Genomic DNA, 20,959 nt, shown 5'->3' with positions numbered 1-20,959 from the left:
ACCCAAGGGCTGAAAGAAGCAACAATGAGTTTTCAGGTCTGGTGTCCAGCTGGAGGTGGTGACACTTGAGAGACTAATAAATGTACCTCACTTTTAGCAAAGAAAAGGGGTCTGAATATCTTTAGGAGAAGGAAAGTTATAGAGTAAGCAGGAAGAAGGATAAAATGGAATACGTATTTCCTACAGTGATTTCGTACCAAACTGATCTAGTATATACCTTGACAAAGGAAGTGTTCGGATTTCTTTCAGTTATTTAAAGTAATTTCAAGTGTCAATATTAACTAAAGGATAAGGGCTGTAAAGAGTCAATGACAAAGGGAAAAATAATATACATCATCTCAAGAAAAGGGGTACTGAACAGTAAAGATACTACTGAAACCCACTGAAGGGGGGTTTAGGACTTGCTTTCATAAATGTTGTCATTAGGGGCCTTCAAAAGAATTGCCAATGACATGAAGCTGGAAACATGATTTTGCAGTTGAAAACTAAGCTATTGGAGGAGGTCTGTGCAGACTGTCTATAGTAGCACAAAACCTCATATTCCTGAGTGCCAACAAGCTGCAAATGACAACTCCTGGTATAAACTGCTGTAAGAAAATGAAGAAGAGCAGGAAAACCATATGGTTTTGCGCTTACTATGAGCGGTTTCACATGTAGCAGCAGGAGAAATATTTTCTGTATAGGTTTAATGTTTCATTTAGAGTGTGTACATTCAGGAAAGATTAACTAAATCTTGAAGAGGTGCAGAGGGTTAATGCTATCAGAAGAAGAAGGGGTATTGGTTTTCTGACAAGCTAAGCTCTTTTGGACTTCTGTCTAACCTTTCAAAACACAGTTTAAGAAGGGATAGAGTTGCTGCCTATAAATACATCAGGGAATAAATGCTACCAAACGGCCAGTCTTCGCATAGGAACAAATAAATATAATTTAATGGAAAAAAATCAAATAAGATTCATAGGTTTTATAATAAGCCCAAGGGACTACAGCACAGGAGAAGTACCATGAATTCCACATATAACTTCATCAAGTCCTGAGGGAGGCCACGTAGCTGCTTTTTAACAAGGCGGGATCAGACTCAGTGCCCAGGCAAGTGCTGTCAGTCCTAATTTACACATAGCCATAGGTAAAATCTTGTTCTGTTTGCTGTAATTAAAAAGATTTGAGTTATTCACTGCTTGAGAGAGTGAGGCACAGCTCAGTGCTCTTGGAAGCACTTGCCAGCTCTCAGTCTGCACATTTTTATCCTGCTGGGACAACACTATAGCTGGTGTTTGGCAGCAGCTGCTGGAGAGGTTGCTTGCCTACCTGGAACAGACCAACACAGGAATCCAGAGGCTCATACGTAGATATGTAGACCCTGCCTGAAGTCAGACTTTCAAGTTTCTAGAAGTTTCGATATTTTGATATGTGGAAGCAAATCACTCTAAATTAAAATAAAATGGAGTTTCTCATTACTGAAGATTAGTTTGGGGTTTGGTTGGGGTTTGTTCGTTTGTTTGATTGATTATACATTATAATTGTATCTAGAAACACAAAAATGTGTATTTTAAAACCATCCCTACAAGAGTTGCTAAAATTCATAGCTCCAAAGCAGCTGCAATATTATGTGGTGGCCCCAGGCCAGGATGTCTTGAGCCACCTGGCTTCTCAGGCTATCTGCTTTCTAGAATTTGGTTACAGAGGAAAGAAGACCAGGATCTGGCCAAACTGGGTCTAGAGCCCCATAACACAGGCTCTAGGGTTACTCTGAACAATTTTGCCTCAACATATTCCTTGTCATCCACTGCAAGCTGGTTATTCACTGGAGATAAGGGATGCGCTGTGGTGGTGGAGGGCTTGTGCAACCAATGGTACCAGCACAGCTAATGTACAGCTATAGAGATGAAAACAAAAACAACTGGTAGGAGGCATTTTATGCAGCTTCAGTAATTTCAAAGTCTGATGTCACCATGAAGAAAAGTTTATTATTTAGGCAGTTTTAGGTAATGTTTGTTACTTAATGAAATCTCTGTAACAAAATACAAACTGCAAGTGCAGTGTTGGGGATTCACTTCTGTGAACGGCATAGGTCAGAATGGTTTTGTTTGGAAGTCATCCAGGGAACGTCTAAGTCATGAATAGGCACCGCGGCAGCACTGACAAACTAGTGCCCACTGCTGTTATATTAAAATTAATAGATAATAAGTACTCAAAAAAGCTCAGAAATTCTTCGGTATATCCTGTGGGAAAGGACTACTGGTACAAATCTGACTCAGGCCCAGAGTCCCAGGGTTCTTCTAGACATCCAAGCCTTTCCATAGCATGAGTTAATTTTCCTAGGAATGACGTCTTTTTCCTGAGAATAAACCCTTTTACAAGCATTTAGAGTTTACCCCTCCCTGCAGCACTGGAGTTAAAACAAGACCAGCCAGTGTTTCCAGAAGTACATCCACTGTAGCTCAGTCCAGTGCATCTTGTGCTGCTGGGGACTGGAGAAGGATCCTTGTACATCCATCGGTGCTTTGTGCCTCAGCTTGAATCTAGGCTGAGGTAAGAGTTTTGATGCTGCTCATTTCAAGATATCTATAGCAAAAGAAGGTCACCTATCTGGACTGCTTTCAGGGCCTGAATCCAGCTGACCACATCTCTTCTGACATACGCCTACCAGAGAAGCCCAGGGGACACCTTTTCGTGAGGATATTACATGGTGTGAACCTTGTACAAGAGGACAAACACTGTGCTCTTCCACTTGGCCTGCAAGGCTTGTGGGTTGGGGCTGTGATTCACAACCACTGGCGTTCCCAGAAGGCACATCCAGACAAAGAGCCCTGACGATGGAGTCACCTTTCAGTCCAACAGTGTCCCCAGCTGCCAAGTATCATCTCTATAAAAAAGACTGACAAAGTATAAGAGATCATAGGTGGAAAGAAGACACGTGCTATTACAGCTGCTGTGATATGATACGCTCAGCTTCAAAGAGCAATGAGGAGGTAGGACAATGAAACCTAAGAAAGAAAACCCAGGAAAGAAAGGCAGCAAAGGTGATGGATCCACTATTACTCTACAAGCACAGAGCCAAAGCAGGTAACCTCTCTGGGGAGGCAAACAGAAGGGATATACTGACGTGTGAGGTTGGAACCACATGCGGCTTGTCCTGAAAAAAGGATAGACTGAGCCTGTCCTTCCTCTGTCATATGCAGCTGCTTTCATCCTTTTCATTCAGGACAAAGACCATTAATAAGATAAATCACAGGAACATGAGAAGGAAACAGCTTAGCAGTTGTGTTTTATGGTCTGTTTTCCCCCCACAGACCTGTTTCCTTCAGCCCTGATAAATGAATGTCTTCTTGTCTGATGGTTCAGTTTATCTGGTATTGGAAGGTTTTGATTACATATAAGGAAAGATTTCTTCATAGAAAAGGTTGTCAAGCATTTGAACAGGCTTGTCAGGGCAGTGATGGAGTCACCACCCCTGGGGGTATTTAGAAGACGTGTAGATGCAACATTTAGTGACATGTTTTAGTGGTGGACTTGACAGTGTTGGGTTAACGGTTGGACTTGATGACATTAAAGGTCTTTTCCAACCTAAATGATTGTATGATTCACTAGGGTGAATCATAGAGTGTATGGGAGTGCAGGTGAGATTCTACCTGTGGGTCATGACCAGAGGCAGGGCAGGATCTTCTGTGCCCCTTGACAGGTTGTGAGCCCTTTTGCAGTGATGGCACGTCTGTGGATGTATTTGCATGGCTAGTCTGACCATATTCAGAAAGAGGGTGCTGGGATGACCAGTGATTTGGGCTGGGAATCAGCTGTGCAAACTGGTTTACCAGGGGCATGTGGCCCAGAGGGCACACAGCACAGAGCTGAGACTCTGGCAGTGCCTTGGAGCATGAAGACCATTAACTTGTCCAATACCTTCTTGCATGTGCACAAATTGCATGTTCGGGAAAACGAGTTCCCCCATTCCCTTTTGCACCAGATGAAAAACTGTTTTGCTGGTTGGACTCAAACTTCCTGCTTGATTTTGGTTGATGGTGCCATAAATCCGCTATCCCAAGAGCACAAATGCTCATTCCCCATTCCCCCATCCCATACAAGCTGGGAGGCTATGGGCACAGACTTCGCTTCACCAGGCTGGGCAGCCATACCTGCTCTACTCCTTCCTTATGTGGAAACCATCCCTGTCCTTGAACAGACCTGGAGCCCTGTGCGTGATGTTTCTGATTTGGACTGTTTTGTGATGGGAGAAACAAACCCCTGTGTAATAACTGAGAAGAGGTTTCACCCAAGATTTATACAACAGCAAGTTGAGGTGACTTTTTTGTTTTGGTTTAGGTTTTTGTTTCTTTCTTGATAATCCCTGGTGCTTACTTCACTTTCTTCTTGGCAAGCAGTGATCTGGCATCACCGCAGCTCTCTGTTATCTTCTGGGAGCTGCATTAGCTGATTTAAGTCCGTGCATTCTTGATTACACCACCTATGCACCAGTTTGCATCTATCAACATGGACTGCAGTCTGTGCCTGGTCACTCAGACCATCATTGCCCTCTTTGAATGCTTCAAGGCAGCTCCAGTTCTTTACTACCTCAAATTAGTGTTGCAGCTAATTCTGTCCAATCACTGCTCATGTGATTTTTCAGACAATTTATGAAGATGCTGAAAAGCAGAAGCCCCAGTGCAGTGTCCAAGGAAGTCATTTCTGGTACCTTCCTCCCCTTGGAAACTGACCTGCCATCCCACCTTACATTGCCCATCTGCTCAACCATGGAGACCAGCATCTTATAGCATGAGAAGGACTAAGGACACTCAGTGCAGGACCTTGTTCAAAGGTTTTTGGGATCCAGGCGCACAGTGTGCATACACTGAGCTGCACCCACATGCTTCACACCACCTCTGAGGAGAAGCAGGAAGGCAAGGCTTCTGCCCAGATTTGTGTTGTCTTCTATTCTCAAAAGGAAGAAATGCTTTTCTGAACTGTACCTCACTAAGAAGAGGGGACATGCACGGCTGAGAGGCCCATGGCCCACCACTGAAGGGACACTCATCACTGATGGATTCTTCACCCGTTGCTGAGGAGAGGGAATACCTACAGCTGAGGGGTCCCAACCCCAACACTGAGGGGAGAAGACATCCATGGCCAAGGGGTCCCTCACTCATCACTGTGTTTGAGAGCCTCGCGACTGAGGGATCACTCATCCATCACTGAGTTTGGGGACCCCCATGGGTGGGGGGGGGGTCTCCCACCCGTCACTGAGGACCCCCATGGCTGAAGGGTCCTTCACCCATCACTGTGAACTGAGGACACCGAGTGGTCCATCACCCGTCACTGAGGATCGGGGACCCCTGCGCCTGGGCGGTGCCGCCCGGGACCACGGCGGAGTGCTCAGGCACGTCCCGGCGGGGCCGGGGTGGGCAGCCCGGTGCCTGCCGCGGTGCCGGTCGCTCACCGAGCACTCACCTGGCCGTGCTGCGCCGGGCGGGCGGTGCAGACTTTGACTCCAGCCTCTATAAAAGGTAACGGCGGTTGAGTCAGAGCCGCCGCCTCCTCCCCGCCCGCTCTCACGTACGCGCGGCCGGGCGGACACGGAGCAGCCGTCCCGCACCCGCGCACTTGCTGGAGATGAGCCGCTCCGTGCTGCGGGTCTGCCTCTTGCTCCTGGTCGTCCTGGGCCGCGCTGCCACCGGCAGCGAGAGCGACCAGGACCAGGGCGCTGAGGAACTCACGCACCCTCCGGGGAAAGGTGAGCAGGGGGTCCCCATCCTGCGCGGGGCACCCCGGTGCTGGGTTTGGGGTCCTCTGTGCACGGGGCATCCTGATGCACGGGGCTCCCCGGAGCACAGTTTGGGGTGCTTGGGAGGTCTGATGCATGGAGCACCCCAATATTGAGTTTGGGGTCCCTGATGTAAGGGGTGTGCTGATGAGCGGGGTTCCCCCTATGCTGGGTTCGGGATGCTTGATGCATAGGGCACCCCAACGCGCGCGTACTGGATTGGGGATGCCGAATGCTTTCGTGGAGTCCCCGATTCTTGGGAGCTCTCTCCTTGGTTAATTGGGGGGGCTGCTGTACCTCGCGCTGCACGTTAGTTAGGGGCCTAGGTGTGCCCCTGTGCGGGGTGTCCCTGTGGGGCTGTATCCCCCCAGTATCGCTCAGTTGCAGGTGCTTCATTCCCCCCCCCCCCCCCCCAGCACGTCCCTGCCTTTGTCCCTGCTCCCGCCAACTCCTGTGCAGCCCGACCCCTGCCCAGGGGCTGGGGCTCCCGCTTGCGTCCAGCCCTTTTCCCCCACTAAATCCTCTCTGCATCAGATGAGGGGGCTCACAGATGCTGGGGTAGGGGCAGCCGGGGCCGTGCAGCCTGTGCCTTGTACGGACCGACCGGAGGGTCCGGCCCCGGACCCGAGTGCGGCGGGACGGCGGCTGGTCCTCTTTGTCCTGCAGCATGGCCTCTTCACAGCGGGGTCCGCCGTGCCTGGCCCTGCATCCGCGTTATCCCCGCACAGCGCAGAGGGGACGGGGTCCTGCCCCGCTGCGGAGTTGTCGGGGATCTGCCCCATGATTGCTGATGGGGCACGGGGGACGTGCGTGAACTCAGCGCTGGGTGCTATGGTGTGCTCCCCCCAGCCGAGCACTGTCTTGCTGGAAACGTGGGGGCTTTCAGACCTCAGGGTCACTGTTTCGGAGGAAAAGTCCTGGGTCTTTGGTCTTGGTTCCTTTTCTGACTGGGCACCGTGGCGCTGCCAGTGATCAGCATGGAGTCTGGGGCAGTGCCATGAATTTGCTCGCATGAGGCTGAGACGTTCCTGATCCTGGCTCCACTCTTCATCCCAGCCTTGCCAGAGGGGTTGTTTCCCCAGTTCAGCTTCGCAGTGCGTCCTTGGTTTTGCCTCTGGAAAGAAGTTGCCCAACCCGTGCCAGGACAGCTGCCCTGTGGTGTAAACCAGCAACCATTCGGTGCCAGGAGTTGCTTTTGTTATTGCAATGAATCACATTTCTCACCAGAGCTGCTTTTGCTGGGCTGAGCACTGGACGGAGATGGGGATGCAGATGGTCCTTGCCACAGACATGAAGTAACCCAAGGCCACAGGGTGGGAGGGCATCAGGCATTCAGCATGAATTCAGCATACTGTTGTGGTGCTGTGGCAGTGGGATTTGTGATGGGTGGGTGCAGAGCTTGGGATGGGAATGGGAAAGGGAAGCCAGGGATAAGAAGTGGCACTGGTGTAGGTAAGGAACAGACAGCCTGGCCCGTGCTGTATTGCTCTAGAAGCTGAAGACCTGGCTGGTCTCAGGAGCAGGTCTTGGCTGGGATCTACCAAGGCTGCTGCCAGCGCTGGGAGCTGTATGTCTCAGCCCCACTGCAGGGCGATGTCTGGGCTCCATCCTCCTTGAGGCTCGTGCACAAGGTGGGGCTGGTGGCCCCCACCCCTGGACACCCAGCACAAGCTGGGACTTGTCACTAAGGCTTTGCCATGGGGCTGCTCTCTGAAGAGCCTCTGGCTTGCTCAGTCCCGTGTTACAGGTGTCTTTGGGAAACAGCAACTTTCTTTGCCATTGCAGCCTGAGTCCTCTCTCCCTCCTATTCAGACCTGTCCTGCTCTGTGTCCTCTTCTTGCTCATTCCCTGATGCTCTTCTTCAGCTAAGCCCATTTCTCTTGCTTAATATCCCATATTCATCTTATACCCCAGCTCCAAACACTGATCTGTCCCCTGGGATTTCCCCATTTCTATCCCTTCAGCTGGGATGGCCCTTCCTCTGCAGCGATGTGTGATTGTTTCCTTTTTCCTGTAGCATTTGCTGGGACAGTTGGGTTCACAGTGAGCAGGGATGTGCCCTCGAGTAAAGCTTGTCCTGTGCCTTCCTCCACCCAAACACTTACCCCTGTGGTGTGGAGCTAGCCTAAACTGGGGCCCTGTAGCCCCAGAGCACAAAGAACAATCCCTGTGGTGACCTGCACTGCCAATGGTAGATTAAAGGCTGATCCTCAAGGCTTGAGTTTATAAACACAAAGGGGCTTTAATGAAGCCGGGCTCAGGAGGAATCTCTGCTCCCATGGGCAGCACATGGGGTGGTGCCCTGGGCTGAAAGGACATGAGTGCTGCATGGGGTGTGTGTCTGAATGGGGAAACTAGGGCTGTACTGGCAAAAGTAGCGCTGGGTTGGCACAGCTGTCCCATAGAGAGGGTCCTTGTGGGCTTTGGAAGAAAGATGCTGGGGTTGTACAGACCCCCTGCCTGTGCCATGGCCTTGGGAGCTGGTGGTGGGCAACATGAGCGCAGCATGGCAGCGAGGTAGCTGCCATTAGGTTATTGCTTTCAAGGGACATGGTGCTGAATGTGTTTTGTACGCTGGCACCCGGGTGCTGTGGCTGGTCCCTGCTTTGGGACCTGCACTTTGTGCATCTCTGCATGTCCTGGCATGTCCTGGCTCACTGAGCACCAGGAATATCACCTTGATTTCCTTTTTCTCTGGGCCCTGAGCTCCACTGGGACTGATTTGCAGACAGGTGCTGCTTAGTGCTCTGTGGCACATCAGGGTGCTTCTAACCTGGCACCCCCTATAAACCAGCCTCATCCTGTAGGGCACTGACCCAGGGCAGGGTCCCAGAGGGCAGGGGAAGCTCTGGCCGGATCACTGTGGCTGAGCACAGGATGCAATGTACTCAGCTGATAAGAGCAGGGTGTCTGAGCTAGGTGCGAGCCCACTCTCCTGCCCATCACACACAAGCCATCAAACTCCTGCTGGAATTCCAGGCAGGTGCCGATGGCCACGTTGCTCTCAGGCAGCAACCGCACTCTGAGTGGCACATGCTGTCAGTGTTGTCAGGTTCCCTGCAGCAGCCTCAGGCTGTGTGCTCCCTAAACTATGAAAACCTGAGGATGGAGAGGGCAGGCACATAGGGCAGACCCTCTGATCACCCTCCTTATTGCCTGGCTCTGCCTCTTGCTCCGTGCAAATGATCCTGAGCCCCCCAGTTTTGTGGTGCATCCCTATGTCCCATGACTCCTGGGAGCAGCTTGCTGCATTGGTGCCTTTCCTATGTGGGATTCACAGCGTCCTGCGGTTGTACTGGCTCCTCAGCCTGTCAAAAGCTGCTCCGGGCTGCAGGACATGCAGAGCAGCACGCTGGTAATGGCAGCGTCTGCCTGAACTCGGCAGGAAAGTGTTGTTGGATGGTGTTGGATGTCAAGGAGGGAAGGAGGCTGGCTCTTGCAGCAGCGCCGGTATCCCAGAATGGGAGGGCCGAGAAGCAGAGAGCAATAGGGGGAGAAAGCATAAAGGAGGGAGTAAGTGAAAGGTGAAATCTCAGGCTGCTGGGGGAAGGTGTGTTTAGTACTTAGCTGGGTCTGAGGGGTTCTGCATAGCTGTGCACGGAGCATTTCTCACCAACAGCAGCTCCTGTTGGTACCCTACTATGGTTTTCTGCTGGGACCCCTGCAAGGAGCCCTCTTCTTGCTCATCAAAGCAGCAAGGTTGTTTCCCCCCACACCTCTGTTCGCTCAGAGGTAGGGCAGGGCATGCAGGGAGCTGCAGCACCCACTGCCGAGGTGCAGCCACGTCTGCTGTGGTGAGAGGTTCAGCAGCAAGGAGACCTGTCTCCGCACGGCTTTCCGAGGGAGAGGACGTGCTCCGGCGGAGGGGAATGTGGGAGGCAGACTGGAATTATGCAAATCGACGTTTTGGAGCAGGGCAGCGGGTTAATGCTCATGGCAAAGGGCTGCGAGATTGTGAATGCCCCCAAGTGGAAGGGACCGGAGTATTGCAGGGCTCATCTGAGCCATGCTGAGGCCGGGGCAGATGCTGAGCATCCAAGCTGGGCTTGTCTTGATGCTCTCTTGCAGCCCTTGATGCATGTGCCAAGGGGACCCAACCCTGCACAGATTTGCCTTGAGATGCTTCCTCGAGTGGGTGGCCGCAGCTGCGCCCAGATCCATGGGATGGGGAAACACACTCAGGTGTCCTCAGTGCATGGGTAAATGCTCATGGGTCCTCTTGGCTCTGATGCCAAGAGACCCCCAAAGAAATCCATTGTGTTGGGGTGGATTGGACTGACTCCTGGGTACAGCTGCAGCCTCCAGGGTGTTCAAAGCTGCTGAGCTGAGTAGTGGGAGGCTGTGAGGAATGTCCAGACCCCCCTTGGCTGTGGGAAGCACAGCGGGATGTGGGAGCCAGGGTGGGTGGCACTGTGCTGACACAGCAGGCAGGTACCAGCATGGTGCTATTGCTCAATCTACAATATGATGTTGGAGCTGCTTTCTGTCGAGGCAGGGTCCCTGGAGGCAAGCACAAAGTGGGGTGCCAGGGCAGGCAGTGCCAGTTGAAGCATGTGCAGAGAGTCAAGGCATCACGTACCAACCCTGGGCTGCTGTGCCTTATGTGTGCTGCGACTGCCCCAAAGCCAGTGCGTCTTGGGGCATTTCCAATGCTGCAGGAGGGGAATCCTACCTAGAAAGCAGCAAACATGGCTCTTGTGTGCAAGCCATGGCCACCTAGTGCAGATAGTGCAGGCAGGGCAGGAGAATGGGGACAGGATGTGGTGTTGTTTCCAGAGGAGCATCCGTGTACTCTGGATTCTGGTGCATAGCCAGTGTCCAGGAACAAGGTAACCTTCATGTGAGCAGGGTGGGCCGGATGAATGCTGGGTGCACCCCAGGGCAATGCCATTCCGGCAGGCATGGCGAGGGCATTGCAGCCTGTCCCAGGGCACACATGCTTCTGCCTGATGCAGGCTTGCCCAGCCCTCTGCTTGCTGCCCCTTCTTCATATGCCTTTGGGAGTACCCCGTGCCCAGGCAAGTGACTCCGAGCATCACTCCTGAGCATCAGAAGTGCTGCAGAGATGAGTCACTGGTGATGGGAACAGCCCTCTGGGCTCCTTCCAGCAATGATGGGTGCCCCTGGGCACCCTCCATCCATTTTCCAGCCCGGTTTTGCCATGGCAGCTGCACCAGAGGCCCCCAGCATGCCTGGATCCTTGCTGAGAGCAGAGCAGGATCCTGCTGAGCTTGGGCTTGCATAGGACATCTGGGCCTGGGAACGCGTGCCTCTTCCTTTCTCACCCCTGAGCTGGAATCTGCTCCTATTAATAGCAAGTGGCTGTCGATAGCTGCTGTCAGCAGCAGGGAAGGGGACCAGAGCAGCTCCCCTCTTTTGTCCTGGCCCACCAAGGGACAGAGATTCACCTACTAAATGCTCCTCCATGTCCTTCATGCTTGAGGAGCTGATGAAAGTGGATGTTATGCTGTCCCTTGCTGTCGGATGTGTGCACCTCTTTGCCCCAGGCCCGTCCCAACCTGGTACCCTCCATTCCTGCCCTTGTGGGCTGGTATGTGGCAATAGCCTGTCTGCAATGACCAGCAAGGAGAAATCAGATGTGGAGCCCACAAATTACCTGTCCTGCCAGTCAGGGCAGGGGCATAATCCTTATGGGTCGTGTTTCCCTGCTTGGGGCAAATCCAAACCCTGCAACCCTTTGCCTGGAGCTGGTTGCATGAAGAAGGGCTGGTGATAACCAAGGTGTTTGGTCACGAGCAAGTGAGTAGCAGCTCTGGGGAACCTCTAAGGCCAGCTCCAGTGATGTGCTGGGAACCTGGGCATTGCTGGCATCTCTGGGGAAGAGTGATGGTGCAAGACCTGGTGTGTGGAGTGCTGTCATTCCCTCAAGACCTGCCCCATGGAGGCTTGCCTCCCTCTATATCTGGGGACACCCCCAGCCATGGGAGGACACACCAGGACACATCCTGCCCTGCTGTGGCCACTGTGTGACACAGGGCATGCAGAGCTCCTGGCATGGGCTTTTCCTAGGGAAAGAGTTTGAGCACAATAGGAACCTTACACAGTTCTGTGTGGGAATTGGGGTGGTCGGGTGAGTTGGGGCCGGGGGTTGTTGGGACAGGATGCTCGCTCTGGCCAGTTTTCTTGTCGCCTTCTGACCCCATGGTAGAGACACTCACTGATGAGGAAGATAAGGTTTTAGTGCTCATTTGCTTCCCCTGCTGCCAGCCCTAGTGGGAGGAGGGTGTCTGCACAATGCAATGCCCAAACTCCTCATGGTGTAAGAGATGCTTCCCCCCACACCTCCAGCGTTTCAGCATCACAGGAGTGCCATCAGGACAGTAACTTCCCTGGCTGCTCTTGCTTACAGAGCCTGAGCAGGGAAGCTGCAGACCTGACTCATTAAGTGCTTTGTGCTGGGACAGTGTGAGGTGTTGGCTGCGCCGGGGTGGCTGCAGGAGCTGCTCAGTGACGAAAGCCAGTATCTCTTATTTTTCCATTATAAGGATGATAACAAAGCGTCAAGCCCTGGGGTTTTCCCTCTGACCGACATCCACGGGAGACCTGACCCTGCTCGGAGGAGGCAATGCCCTCTGGGAGCATCCCCCTTTTCTGGGCATGGCAGGAGTGGGACAGCAAAGACACAGAGGGGAATCGAAGGCAGTGGGAGCCCAAAGACCTGCCGCTGGGTCTGGGAATGCTGCCTGGTGGAGGCGTGTTTGCTGCCAACCTTTCCCTTCCATTCATGTGGGTTTTTCTCTTCTCTTTTTTTTCCAGGTCTTGGCCACACTCACTGGAGCTATGAAGGTAAATACCCTGCAGTTACTCTGCTTTTTTCCTACCACCCAGCACACCCTGGGCCTGAGCCAGCCCTGGTTAATGATTACAGGGCTCCTGTGCGCACTCCATGGCTCACCCTTCCCTCCTGCCTGACCCCATCACTTCACCAGTGCCCAAGCCTGAGCAGAGATGGGCTGAGGAGCTGGGGGTTGCTCTGATTTGAGCAGGAAACAAGGGCTCTAACAAGGGTTTCCCCAGCTCCATGGGTGTGGGGGGATACCCCTTGGGGCAGGGCTTCTCCCTGACCCTGTGCCAATGGAAGCAGGCTGCACTCTCCAGGCTGGACTTGCAGCCTGTGCTGGGACTTTGACCTGCCCAGGGATTAGCTGTGTCCTCACGTCTTTCACCCTCGATCCCCATCATGCCTGGCCTTGCCCTCCCATCATGGCCTGGGGGCTTCTCCACAGCATCACTGCATTGGTAGCACTAACACATCCCTTCCCACAGCAGTGGCAGACCAGGTCCCTGCACCATTGCTCTGCTCAAGACCAGAGGCTGGCTTGGACCTGCTAATGCACAGCTCCATCTTTACAGGGTCCTGTGAGAGGCTGGCCTGCGGATAGACTTGGTTTTGCACTGGCCCAAGATGTGCTAGAAGCAGTCCCCTGAAATGCAAGGGGAGGTTTCTGGGGCACCAGGCATGCGTATCCCAGCAATGGCACTGGGGAGATGCGGCAAGTTAAGCAGCCACCCCAGCCATGTGAAATAGCCCTCTGAGGGGCTGTACGGATTGCAGTTAGCAGCCCATCAGACCTGTGGCTGTGGACTCCTGTGATTCCAGCAGCACTCTGGTACATGGCTCAAGTAGCCTGATGGGTGATACCTGCCAGAGGCCAGGCTGTGCAAGGCAGGGAGCATGTAAGGAGCTGCAGAGCAGCAGGCTCTCGCCTTGCCAAGTCCACTTGTAAATGATCTTCTCGCACTCTTCCCAAACACCCCAAAAATAGACTTTCCTGGCAGCTCACCACGCTCCGAGACCTTTCCTGATGCAGCTGCATGCAGTCACATGGGGGCACAGAGCTGCTCCTGAGCTAACGATGGAAACTAACCTTACAACCATGGCTTATTCCCTGGCCGGTGCCTGTCCCCTTCCCCACCACCCTCTAAACCTCCTTCCTGGCTCTTTCCCCATGTGGTCTCATTCCTTCTATTCCTCCCCATACCAGACCGGAATCGCTGGAGTGAGGACTACCAGGACTGCAGGGGCACCATGCAGTCACCCATCAACATCAATATGGCCAGCACCATCTTCAGCCCCCATCTGCGGGCGATCCAGCTCTCTGGCTACAGCCTGCCTGCCAACGAGAGGCTCAAGCTGAGGAACAATGGGCACACTGGTGGGTGCAGAGGCACAGGCTGAGGCTGAAGCTCAAGCACAGCCTCCTGGCAGGACCCTGATACCCTTTCCTTGGGCTCTGGGCAAGGTATTCTCTTCCAGGCTGCAGTCAAGGTGACTTCAATGCCAAAAGGGAAGTGTCGGGCTGTTGAGCCTTTACAGGTCCATGTGCTTTCTTGGCTGGAGGGCCGAAACCAGGGCACGGAGAATTCACCACTCACTGCCTTTGGGAGCTGGCTCCAGGAATTAGTTAAAACCCACATTTGCTTTAAAATTGTTCCCTGTTGTTTCTGATCCAGTTTTGCACATCAGTCCCTCCCCTGCACTTCACTTTCAAAGAACTAGTCAGTCCCTGATGTGATTTAGCCTTACCTACCTACAGTCTTTCAGGACTTCTTTAAGCCTGTGTTTCAGGATGGCATCTCAAGATCTTAAGAAACTTCTATAGGTCTTTTGTTTCCCTTCCCCAGTTTTAGAATGTTTTTGGAACCCTGGACACACCTTATTAGCATTACTTTAGCATCGGTCTCACCATGCCACGTATGGAGGAAAAAACACATCTCCTTCGTGCTCACCACATCAGGGGATGCCAGGTCCTGGTTGCTACCAGCTTTTTCTGGGAGCAAGCTGAGTGTTTTGTGCATGCTGGTGTCTGCCAGTCACCGAGCTCAGGAAAGGTGATGGGGAAAGGGAGTTGCTGTCGGTGCGGTAAGGCACCTCCTTGCCCTGATAGCTAGTGAGATGGAGCTGACCTCTGTGTACAGCAAACTCAACAGGTCAGACTCGCTATGCACAGTCAGATCAGCCACACAGTGCATGCTCAGAGCTTTATATTATGGCTTCCTGCCCTGCAGAGTTAAACTAGTTTTGCTCAGTAGTTGCTATTTTAGACACCCTGGCATCTGATGTTGCTTGGTGTTTAGAAAAGCAGTCAGAGCATTTTCATGGCGGGGGGGGGGGGGGGAAGCAGTTTCTCACATGGTTATAAGATGCCTGTTTTTTGTTCTGGCAGCTACCAGTCTGCTTTATGAAAAGCCATAAATAAATAAAACGTTGCAAGTCCAGTAAGATATTAGTACAGTCACTCCTTTTTGCAATATAAAGCTTGTGTGCTGTATAAGCTTTTTCAAAGGCCTGAAAATGACTCAGGTAGGTGGTAGAAGGAATGCAGTGATTTAGATACACAATAGAAATGTGGAAGTAGATAAACTCCTGGGGAGGGAGCAGTCTCCCACTTCCCGTATTTGAGTTTTATATCTCTGAACCCAGTGGCAGGGAGCACAGCACAGATGACTCAACACAGCTCTGTTACATGGTTAATCCCAAATCTGCACCCTAGCTCACTGAGGTGACGAAGGGACCCTTCACCTATAAAGACAGAGGGAGGAAAAGAGGTGATATTAAAAATGAGGGGGAAAAGGTGCTTAGAAGGATAGATCAGCTTTTCTCAGTGCCTAGGGATGCTCCTGGTATTTTTGCTGTGTGTGCTATTGGAGTTAACTCAGCTTTTAGATTTGCCACACTGCTGCACAAGTCCAAGAGAGCTGTCTAAACCGTATTAAAGTAAAATATAAAACCAAGTATGTATTTATGACACTCAAAGAGGCACAATTTTAGCTCTAAATGCTTTCAGAGCATTTAATGCTTACGTGCCACCAGCTCCACTGCTGTCACACACTCACAGGCTGCTTCATTTGAAAGGTCCCAGCTCGCCAAGTGCTGCAGCTCTCTCTGTCCAGCTGCCCTCATAGGTATTCAATGCTCTGCCAGTAGCTTTCTGTCTATGATCTCTTTATTTTCAAATACATTGTTGGATAGCTGCACTTGGAGCTGGCCCCTGGGAGCCTCTGCAGAGGGGTGCTTCACTTTCCACTGTTTTCATGGCAGCTATTTTCGAAGCTGATGCATTTACTGGGGTGTTACTGTAAAAGTTGAATGCTGCCACATTGGCACAGCTCTGGGTATTGACTTGCCCATAGCCTCACAAAAGGTGGAAAGCAAATTTGTTTGTTGTGCCCAACTTCCAGAAGCCCAGGATGATTCTTTCCCTTGAGACACCTCCTCCGCGTACCTGTGGGATGGACTGGTGTTGATTGATCTATTCTGCTTCTGCAGTTGTTCTCGAGCTGCCACAGTCCATGGCCATCACTGGTGGCTATGCCCAGCAGTACCGAGCTGTGCAGCTACACCTGCACTGGGGTGCAACAACAGGACCAGGCTCGGAACACACCATCAACGGGCACCGCTTTGCTGCGGAGGTAAGGAGCCCTTGTGCCAGTGGATGCATCCTCTCCTCTCCTGGTTATGGGCAAAGAAGGTGCTGGAGTGCTGTATGCTCTTAGCACATGGCCTTGGTTGTCACTGGGTGACTGCTGTAACCCCAGCCAGGATCCCTGCTCCCTGGGCACCTCTGCAGCAGCAGAGTTCAGTGTAGGAGACCATGCATTGGTGCTGAGCCAGACTTAATGATGCAGCCTGTGGTCAGAGATGAGGAGGAGACCACGCTCCAGGATGCTCTGGTGGTCCTGTGTCCATGCCCCTGGGCTGATGGAGCAGGAGCTGTGGTGGTCCCCGGAGCAGGGGAGACAGTTTCACGGGTGGCTATGAGCAGCCTGCTTCGGGAGCTGCAGGGACTGTTTACTCTGTACACACTATGCTCTTGCTCTGCCAGCTCCCATCTGGTTTTATCCCTCCTTCTCTAGCTCCTGTCCTCAAACTGAGCCTGGCTCTGCAGTACAACCTCTGGTATCTGGGGCAGAGTGCTGGTTTGCTCTGTCTGACCAGAGCAGATCCTCACTTTTGCTGCTTTGCAGCAGCACGTTATCTCAGTCCCAATAGCATATTCCCCTCCTAGGAGGGATGCTTGTCACGAATGCACTTTCCTTCCAGCCCTTGCTCCATCAGGCTGAAGTCCTGTGGGGATGAGCACCTCCTGACAGTGCCCATTCTGCATTGTGTGTTCCCCTTCCAGATCCATGTGGTCCACTACAACACCAAGTATGACAGCTTTAAGGAGGCCATGGTCCAGCCAGATGGCCTGGCTGTACTGGGAGCCTTCCTGGAGGTGAGTCCCACAGACCAGCCGGGGTTGAAAAGCAGCAGGAGCAGGATGAGGATGGGACTGGGGTGGGCACAGTTTGGGGAACTGACAAAGGTGCAAATGCTCCTGGGGAGGAGGGAAAGGGCAATCCAGAGGGAAAAGCAACCCTGATAGGAGGAAGGTGTCACCAGGACAGGGTGTCTTTTACAGGGAATGGTACCTCCCTGCTGGCACTGACATCACCAGCATCACTGGCTGGTCTCCACTAAGCCCTTGTCCTTGTCATTACCATGGGGTCTCTGTGTTGCAGATGGGTCCAAGAGACAACCCGTACTATCAGGAACTCCTTGATCATATGCAGCAAATCCAAAGAGAAGGTAAGGCGCTGTCCCACACAGTTCTTGTCTCAGAGGCTGCAGCCCAGCAGGGAAACCTCCTGCACACACAGAGAGAGGCTGCAGCAGGCACGTGCTGTATAGATGGGAGAAGGTGTGCACTGCACAGCTTGTACAGAAATAGCTCTCCAAGGTGCCCTCTGCTCCCACGTGCTTTCCCCTTCCTCCAGGACAATGCTGGCACCGATGGCAGCATTGTGGACCCAGGCACATGCAGTGCCAAGGTGCCCATGATCTCCGTGCTCGTCCTGCCTGTTCTCCGGGGGTTGTGCTGGTTAATTCCCATGGTGTTTATTCTCCCAGGTGAGGAAGTCTGGGTGCCCGGGTTCAACATCGCAAGTCTGCTGCCTGTCAACCTGAAATACTACTACCGCTACAACGGCTCTCTGACCACCCCTCCCTGCTACCAGACGGTGAGGTGGACAGTCTTCAACCAGACTATGATGATCTCTCGTGACCAGGTCTGTCAGGGCGATGAGCCCATGCACCATCCATGCATCCCATCCCAGTCCCCTGGCTCCCAAAGGCAGGATGCCTTTCTCATGCTGCTCTCCTTCCAGATGTTGAGGCTGATAACGAGCCTGAGGAACGATGATGGCAAACCTCTGCAGAGCAATTACCGGCAGATACAGAGCCTCCATGGGAGACTGGTGCTAGCGAGCTTCCAGCCCGCCTTCTTTGCACCAAAGCAGCTGCCTGCTGGTAAGGAGCGTGTTGAGTGTGCTCAGGGTGCAGGGATGCAGAGAGAGGGCAAGGAGCAGGAGTTAAGGCATCCCATCTCTTTAACCAGCATTTGCATGGGTTAGCCTTGCCCACTGATGTTGTGGTCCTGCTGCAACCCTATTTCTGTGCTTCTTGCACCCTGCCCTGGGGAAGATCTAGGAAATATGTTATCCTTAGTTTTGCAGAAATAAGAATACCAGGACTAGGGATGTATGGCAGGTGCTTTTAAGGTCCTTTCCAACCCTAACTATTCTGTGATTTTATGCTCCAGGGCAAGCAGCTAGGTCCTAGCATCCCAGCTAGCTTCTTCATCCCCAAACACAGGAGGCAAACTGGGTAGGAGCTGCAGAACAGGCTTGCAGCAAGCACCCCACTACCAACCCCTGTGGGAAGGGCAGTGCACGGGACCCCTCCTGAAGGCTGTGCTCTGCCCGAGGCATCCCTGTCTGCCCATTCTTGGTTTGTCCTCGAAGGTCTTTCCTGCACTGGTGGTTACCAGCGACAAGTAGAAATTCCTGTTAGCCCTCAGGTGTGACTATCGCTCTGCATCACTGAATTCTTGCCTGTTGCTGCTTTCTGAGGTCATTGGCTTTTTTTCTGTCCAACATCCTGTTCCTTCTCTGAATTGAGGGCATTTCCTATACCTCTTGTCAAGGTGACTAATAGAATCAGCACACAGGCTTGGTCCCAGACCTCGGTAACCACACACCGAGTGCAAGGCACTTCCCTTCACCATCCCACCTGCAGCCAGCTTGCTAATGGCTGCAGGCTTTTAATCACTGTGGTCCTCAGCCTGGCTAGCAGATCCCCATGTGGCACAGCATCAAATGCTTTGCTGAAGGCGGGACAGATAAAAATCTACCGCATTTTCTTTGTCTAGAATATCACTTATCAAAGAAGGATATCGGGTTAGGCTGGCATGCTCTATCTTTGGTAAACGTGCTGGATACTTTATCATGTTTTCCATTTACCTCCAAGCTTTTCTTTTACCACTTTCTTGCAGAAGCTGTTCCAAAGCCTCCAAACACTGAGGCTGGTGCAAGGGGGGAGTTGCCCAGCCCACTGTATTTTACCTCCCTCTTCTTATTTGCTATTTCTGTTCAACAACCTCCACTTTAACAAAGCCTTTGCTTCTGGAATGCCAGGATGCTGCCCCAGCACTCCCGGACGAGATTACTGGTCCCTTGCCTTGTGTGCACAGCATTGTTGGGGTTTTTACCCCACCTCGCAGGGCTGGTAACTGCCTGCTTTAGGCCTGGAGTTAGTGTACACCAAGCTGGAGTGCCATGGGGTCATGTCTGCCTTTGCTTGCCAGCACAAGCACCCACACTTGTTGATCCTTCCTCAGCCACCTCCAGTCCAGCTCCTGCCCTGGTTGCTGGAAGAAGGCAGCAGCTTTCCCACAGCAGCCGCACAGCTGGATCCAGCCTGCAGATAGTGCCATTCTGTGTGATAGCCGACATAATGCAGCTGCTTAAAGCCACGCTTGTCATGGGGGTAAATATTTGCCCTCTCAGGTCCCACACATGTGTAGGGGCCACTGAGCCATCCCTATGCGGGTGCCCTGCCAACAGTGGCTGGCTGCTTCCTCCTAAGGCGCTGCTCACCATCCCACGGCAGGCTGCTGCTCCTTTTAGGGGTCTCGTGGGGGGGTTGCTGCAGTGGTCGGGTGCTGCAGTGCTCAGCTTCCCAGGCCATAGGGGAGTTCATGGTTGGGCTCAGTGAAGCTTTTGTGCGGCCCCGAGATCCTTTTTGTACCCCCTTCCCTCAGTGCCCCTGAGTGGGGTGTCAGCTTACAGCATCTTGAGGGGTTATGGGAGTCTTCATGACCTGAAGCCCTGAAGACTCTGACACTCTCCTCTTGACCCTGCTGTCTCTCTTTCAGGTACTCCCAGCTCAGCTGCAACAGGTAAGTGAAGGGCTGGCACAAAGAGGGGAGGGCAGCTGAGAGGGTCTCTGCCTGGGAAGAGGGGCCCTGACACCCATGTGCTGGGCTGGGGGGTTGGCTGCCATGGTGGGTTTGCAGGGCTGCCCTAGTATCCATGCAGCAGGCTCTCATCCTCTTGTCTTTGTCTCCTTTGCAGAAGAACACTCCAGCTCTTCATTTCAAGCAGGTAAGTGTGCTCAGCTGAGGCTGCTGCTTTTGGGTCCCCTCTGCCTTTGGGCATCAGCCCGGCCCCATGTCTCTTGACCAGCAGCCACTGGGGACCAGCCCAGTGTAATGTGCCTGTGCTTGGCTTGCAGGGGATGTGCTGGCTGTGCTCTTCGGGGTGCTCTTTGCCATCACGGCACTGGCCTTCCTGCTGTACATCCACAAGCAACGCAACCAGAACATGCGGTGAGCAATGGGGAGCTGCAGGAAGAGGGGGCCTACGGGGTAGCATGGATCCTGGGCATGAGTCAAGGGTGATCTATTGGGCAGCAGGATGGGTTAGCAGGGACCCCCTGCCCACTCCAACACTCACCCCTCTTCTAACCCCGTCCAGGCTGGACTCGCCGATCAAATCCAAGGTCATCTACACGGCAGCCACCACTGAGAACACCGCATGAGCCCTGCATCTCTGCGGTGGCCCCCGCCACACTGGCTCAGCCTGTCACCCCAACCTCTCCTCACTCCCACCCCGGAGGTGCTCCAGCACCCCTCGGCTGCTCGGGCTGCCCATACGGACTGGTTTCCTGGGGCAACATTTGGCCCCAGCAGATATTTTTGTTATAAAAAGTATAAAAACCTATTAAAAAAAAAATTAATAGTAAAAAGCAAAACCTTCCCATGGTGTCAGGCCTCTGTGCTGCTGGGCAGGAAAGGGCACTGGCAGAGCTGGACCCACGGTGGACATGGGTGCACATCCCGGCAGAGACAGCATCAGCCTCCA

The 20,959-nt window shown here is 52.9% G+C and overlaps 1 protein-coding gene across 4 annotated transcripts; it reads left to right on the top strand.

Moving 5' to 3' along the window:
- The first annotated feature begins 5,497 nt into the window (after positions 1-5,497).
- LOC134160650 (carbonic anhydrase 9-like) lies at positions 5,498-20,854 on the top strand. Of its 4 annotated transcripts, none has more exons than XM_062612857.1 (12): positions 5,498-5,722; positions 12,530-12,559; positions 13,759-13,929; positions 16,044-16,186; positions 16,900-16,992; positions 17,279-17,345; positions 17,667-17,824; positions 17,924-18,065; positions 19,972-19,995; positions 20,174-20,200; positions 20,331-20,424; positions 20,573-20,854. In XM_062612857.1, exons 1-12 carry the CDS (start codon positions 5,602-5,604, stop codon positions 20,634-20,636), a joined length of 1,134 nt encoding a protein of 377 aa, XP_062468841.1. In that variant the 5' UTR covers positions 5,498-5,601; the 3' UTR covers positions 20,637-20,854. The 4 variants fall into 4 exon arrangements, with proteins under 4 accessions (XP_062468841.1, XP_062468839.1, XP_062468842.1 ...); XM_062612855.1 differs by having other exon boundaries at positions 20,171-20,200; XM_062612858.1 differs by lacking the exon at positions 19,972-19,995 and having other exon boundaries at positions 20,171-20,200.
- The last annotated feature ends 105 nt before the right edge of the window (positions 20,855-20,959 follow it).

The sequence above is a fragment of the Pezoporus occidentalis genome, unplaced genomic scaffold (genome assembly GCF_034315485.1).
Source record: "Pezoporus occidentalis ecotype Australia unplaced genomic scaffold, CSIRO_AGI_Poc_V1 ctg162, whole genome shotgun sequence".
NCBI classification, from domain to species: Eukaryota; Metazoa; Chordata; class Aves; order Psittaciformes; family Psittacidae; genus Pezoporus; species Pezoporus occidentalis.
Note: the sequence above shows the minus strand (reverse complement) of the source record. Positions and strands in the feature narration are given on the sequence as shown.

Coding starts and splice junctions, on each gene's coding strand:
- LOC134160650 (XM_062612855.1), top strand. CDS start 5,602: ATGAGCCGCTCCGTGCTGCGGGTCTGCCTCTTGCTCCTGGTCGTCCTG. Junction 17,346..17,666: donor GCAGCAAATCCAAAGAGAAG/GTAAGGCGCTGT, acceptor TTATTCTCCCAG/GTGAGGAAGTCTGGGTGCCC. Junction 20,201..20,330: donor CAGCTCTTCATTTCAAGCAG/GTAAGTGTGCTC, acceptor CTTGGCTTGCAG/GGGATGTGCTGGCTGTGCTC.